The sequence below is a fragment of the Solanum verrucosum genome, unplaced genomic scaffold (assembly GCF_900185275.1).
Source record: "Solanum verrucosum unplaced genomic scaffold, falcon-dt-bn FXZP01000134.1, whole genome shotgun sequence".
In the NCBI taxonomy this organism is placed as follows: Eukaryota; Viridiplantae; Streptophyta; class Magnoliopsida; order Solanales; family Solanaceae; genus Solanum; species Solanum verrucosum.
In genome coordinates this window covers 984,990-990,047 of record NW_026020833.1, presented here as the reverse complement: position 1 = coordinate 990,047, position 5,058 = coordinate 984,990, and the positions used below count along the sequence as shown (strand labels likewise).

At 39.0% G+C, this 5,058-nt stretch overlaps 1 protein-coding gene across 1 annotated transcript; it reads right to left on the bottom strand.

Moving 5' to 3' along the window:
• Positions 1-1,848: 1,848 nt before the first annotated feature.
• On the bottom strand, positions 1,849-2,742 carry LOC125813526 (uncharacterized). The gene has a single exon (XM_049493014.1). It carries the CDS (start codon positions 2,740-2,742, stop codon positions 1,849-1,851), a length of 894 nt encoding a protein of 297 aa, XP_049348971.1.
• Between the last annotated feature and the right edge of the window lie 2,316 nt (positions 2,743-5,058).

Below are 5,058 nucleotides of genomic sequence, written 5' to 3'. Positions count from 1 at the left end.
CCCAGAAGACCTTCCCGGTGTCCCTCCCGAAAGGGAGATAGATCTTGGTATAGACCTCCTTCCCGATACTCAACCTATTTCTATCCCCCCTTACCGTATGGCCTCGGCGGAGTTGAAAGAGTTGAAAGAGCAATTAAAAGATTTGTTAGAGAAGGGGTTTATTAGACCTAGTCATTCTCCCTGGGGTGCTCCGGTTTTGTTTGTGAAGAAGAAAGATGGGTCTCTTAGAATGTGTATTGATTATCGACAACTTAATAGGGTCACCGTCAAGAATAGGTATCCTCTTCAAAGGATTGACGATTTATTTGACCAATTGAATGGGGCTAGTCACTTCTCTAAGATTGATCTTCGGTCAGGGTATCATCAAGTGAAGGTGAGGGAGTGTGATATTTTCAAGACGGCCTTTCGTACTAGGTATGGGCACTATGAGTTTGTGGTGATGTCTTTCGGGTTGACTAATGCTCCGGCTCTCTTTATGGATTTGATGAATAGGGTTTTCAAACCCTACCTTGATTCTTTTGTGGTGGTGTTTATAGATGACATCTTGATCTATTCTCGGGGTGAGGAAGAGCATAAGGGTCACTTGAGGGTTGTACTCCAAAGATTGAGGGAAGAGAAGTTGTACGCTAAATATGAAAAGTGTGAGTTTTGGTTGAAGGAAGTTGCTTTCTATGTTTGTTATGCATCAGATGTCGCCAAGTTAAGGAATCTCCTGTGTCCCATTTCTTGCTAATAGGATTTGATCTTTGACAATATTTAGCCTTCAAAAAATCTCCCCAAAGGGTTTGTTTGGATCTAAAGCACTACCATTGTTTGTATTGGAATGCCTTGCATACATCCTTAAGGTTTCTCATGCCAATACCTCCTTCATCATAGGGAAAACTTAAGTTTTTCCAAGAGGCCCAATGATATTTTTTCCTCTCGTTCCTCCATCCCTAGAAGAAGTCAGCCATAATACTTTGAACCTGTTTTAGGACAGTAACAGGAAGGGTCACTGCTGATAAGAGATGTATAGGTAGGGATTGTAACACATGTTTGACCAAGATCGCTCTACCTCCATAGCTCAATAACCTTGTATGCCAGCCTGTAATTCTGCCTAACACTTTGTTAATGAGATCCGAGAAGTAAATGATTCTCGGTCTACCCACAAATAAGGGGCAACCAAGATAAGTAAGAGGGCCATCTTTCTGTTTGAAACCAGTGATTCTCTTGATTCTATCCCTAGTGCTATTGAAGGCACTAGTATGGACCATGTAGTGGCTTTTGTCACTGTTAATAAATTGGCCTGAGATCTCCTTGTAGTTCTTCAATGTTTGCATAATGAGCTTAAGAGTCTTCTGTCTTCCTGAGGTGAAGAATATAATGTCATCAGCAAAGCTTAAGTGGTTCACTTGAGGACCTCTTGGTTCCATGTAGAAGCCAAAGTATTCCGGATGGCTGTGAAGTCTGTTGAGGGATCTGGACAGGACATCTGCGCCTAAAATAAATAGGGCCGGGGATAGTGGATCACCTTGTTTGAGACCTCTAGTGGAGTGGAAGAAACCATGCCTTTTGCCATTGACGATGACAGAATACCAATTGTTAGCCATGATTCTCCAAACCATATCAATAAAGACCTCATCAAACCCCATTCTTCTTAGCACCAAACAAATATAGGACCAAGAGACCCTATCATAAGCTTTAGCCATGTCTAATTAATAATAACATTGCTTCTAATATTAGGTCTCTTGATCTGATGAATGATCTCTTGTGCCAGCATGATGTTTTCAGATATGCTTCTCCCTTTAACAAATCCAGATTGGTTGAGAGATACCAAATTAGGTAGAATAGGACTAAGTCTAGAGCTCACTATTTTAGAAATGATCTTGCTAGTGAAATTGCTAAGACTGATAGGCCTGAATTCTGTGAGTTTATTGGGTTACTCACCTTGGGGAGGAGCACGATGCAAGAGTGAGACATATATTTGGGAATCATTTGACCACAAAAGAAGGCATGGATGACATCAAGGAGGTCATGCTTAATGATATTCCAACATTTTTGAAAGAAATATCCATTCATCCCATCCGGACCAGCTGCAGAGTTAGGATTCATAGAGAAGATTACTTCCTTCAACTCTTCCAGATTAGGCATTGTAGTTAGGCTGCTATTTTGTTCTTGAGTGACTATCCTGGGGATGCACTCCAATGCCCTCTCATTGATCAGGTTGCTTTCCCCTGTAAATATTTCCTGAAAATGCTCACAGGCTGCTTCAGCAATATTATCGTCTCCCTGTATCAAATCCCCATCACTCCTTCTAAGTTTGTGAATGAATAATTTTCTTCTTCTTCCCCTTATCAGAGTGTGGAAGTATTTTGTGTTACTATCCCCCTCTTTGAACCACTGTAACTGAGTCTTCTGTTTCAAAATGGAATCTTCAACCTTCAAGAATCTGATGTACTTTGCATTGAGTTCATGGAGTTTAGCTCTGTTGGTGTCACTATGCTCGTGAATTAAGCTCTCCTCTGCAGTTCTGACTTTTTCTTCATACTCTTTGACTTTATTGAAGATGTCCCCAAATTCCTTTCTCGACCAGTGACTAAGGGTGTTAGACAATCTTTTCAATTTCTGGTGGAATTTCCACATATTGTTGCCCTCTACAGTCCTTTCCCAGCAGGTCCTTACTATGTCCAGGAATTTAGGCTGATCAGCCCAGCAATTAAGGAACTTGAAGTATTTGATATGCTCTTCCTCCCTTACAATCATTTACATCAGTAGGGGGCAGTGATCTGATCCTACAGATGGTAAGTGAGTGATGGTAGTCTGAGGCATTTTTTTCAGCCAAGTATCAGTGACCAGAGCTCTGTCCAGTCTTTTCCAAACTCTCTGTGTTATACCTCTGTTATTGGACCAGGTATATTTCTGTCCATTGAAGCCTAAATCCAGAAGACCACAAGCTTCAATAGTAGCAATGAATTCTAGACTTTTTCTCATATTGTAGGGAACTCCACCCAGCTTTTCTTCAATAGTAGTAATAACATTATAGTCACCCACAGAGCACCAAGGTTTGTTAGAATCAGCAGCTTGAAATAGCATTCTGTCCCATAAAGGTCTTCTGAGATGATCTTTACATTTGGCATACACAAATGTAATCTTGAAAGGAGTTTGAAGCTCATTATGGCCAATGTCGCAAGTGATTTGTTGTTCATCCTCCTCCAGAACTACACAATCAATGTCCCTGTCCCAAAAAATCCAAATTTTGCCATTGCAATTACTCCTAGCATGTTCCATAGCTAGTTGGTTTTTAAAATCTTGTATGTGAGTAGTGTCTGAGAAAGGTTCGAGAATAGCAATAATAGAGAGTTGATGCATCTTCTTAAGCATTTTGATTTAGTGTTTAGGGTTTATGGTGTAGAGTTTAGGATTTAGGGTTTGGATTTAGTGTTTAGGGCAAAGGATTAGGGTTTAGGTTTAGGGTTTAGAGTTTAGGGTGTAGGGTATTGGGTTTAGGGTTTATGATTAGGTTTATGGTTTAGGTTTAGGATATAGGATGAGTGTTTAGGGTTTAGGGTTTAGTGTTTCAGGTTAGGGTTTAGGGTAAGGATTTAAGGTTAGGATTTAGGGTTAGTGTTTAGGGTTTAGGGTTTAGGGACAGTGTTTTGGGTTTAGGGTTTTAGTTTAGAGTTTAGGGTGTAGGGTTTTAGGTTGAAGTCTTAGAGTTTACAGTTTAGGGTTTAGGATTTAGGGTTTAGAAGTTTGGATTTAGGGATTAGGGTTTAGGGTTTTTTGTTTAGGATTTAGGGTTTTGGGCTAGGGTTTACGGTTTAGGGTGTAGGGTTTAAGGTGTAGGTTTATAGTTTAGGGTTTAGGGTATTGAGTTTAAGATTTAGGGTTTAAGATTTAGGGTTTACGGTTTAGGGTTAACGGTATAGTGTTTAGGGTTTAGGGTTTAGGGTTTAGGGTTTCGATTTAAGTTTTAGGGTTAGAGTTTAGGGTTTTGTCTTTAGGTATTACGGTTTAGGGTTTAGTGTTTATGTTTAGGGTTTAGGGTATTGGTTTTGGGTTTAGAATTTAGTGTTTGGGGTTTGGGGTTTAGGGTTTAGGGTTTAGGGTGTAGAGTCTATGGTTTATGGTTAACATTTTAAGGTTGAGGGTTTATGGTTTAAGTTTTAGAGTTTAGTGTTTTGCGTTTAGGTTTTTGGGTTTTGGGTTGTAGGTTTAGGGTTTAGTGTTTAGGGTTTCGGATTTAGGTTTTACGATTTAGGGTTTAGAGTTTAGAGTTTAGAGTTTAAGATTTAGGGTTTAGGGCTTGGGTTTAAAGTTAAGGATTTAGGATTTAGGGTTATGGTTTTGGATTTAGAGGTTAGGGTTTTGGGTTTAGGATTTAGGGTTTGAGGTTTAATATTTAGAAATCAGGGTTTATGATTTAGAATTTAGTGTTTATGATTAAGGTTTAGGATTTCGAGTTAGGATTTAGAGTATAGGATTAAGGGTTTAGGGTTTAGGGTTTAATTTTAGGGTTTAGTGTTTTGGGTTTTGGGTTTAGTGTTTTGGGTTTTGGGTTTAGGGTTAAGTTTTAGGGTTTAGCGTTTAGAGTTTAGGATGAAGGGTTTAGGGTTTAGTGTTTAGGGTTTAAGGTTACGGTTTAGAGTTTGGGGTTTAGGGTTTAGTGTTTAAAGTTAGGTTTTAGGGTTTAGGTTTTAAAGTTTAACGTTTAGTATGTAGAATTTAGGGCTTAGGGTTTAGAGTTTAGGGTTTAGGATTAGGGTTTAGGATTTAGGGTTAGGATTTAGGGTTTAGGGTTAAAAGTTTAAGGTTAGTGTTTTGAATTTAGGGTTTAGGGTTTAGGGTTAGGGTTAGTGTTTAGGGTTTAGGGTTCATGGTTTAAGGTTTTGGGTTTAGGGTTTAGGGTTTAGGTTTTAGGGTTTAGGGTTTAGGGTTTAGGTAATAAGGTTTATGGTTTAGAGCTTAGGGTTTAATTTAGGTTTTTTGTTTTTGGTTGACGGTTTCGAGTTTCGAGTTTAAGCTTTAGGGTTTATGGTTATAAATTTAGGGTTTAAGTTTTAGGGTTTAGGGTTTAAG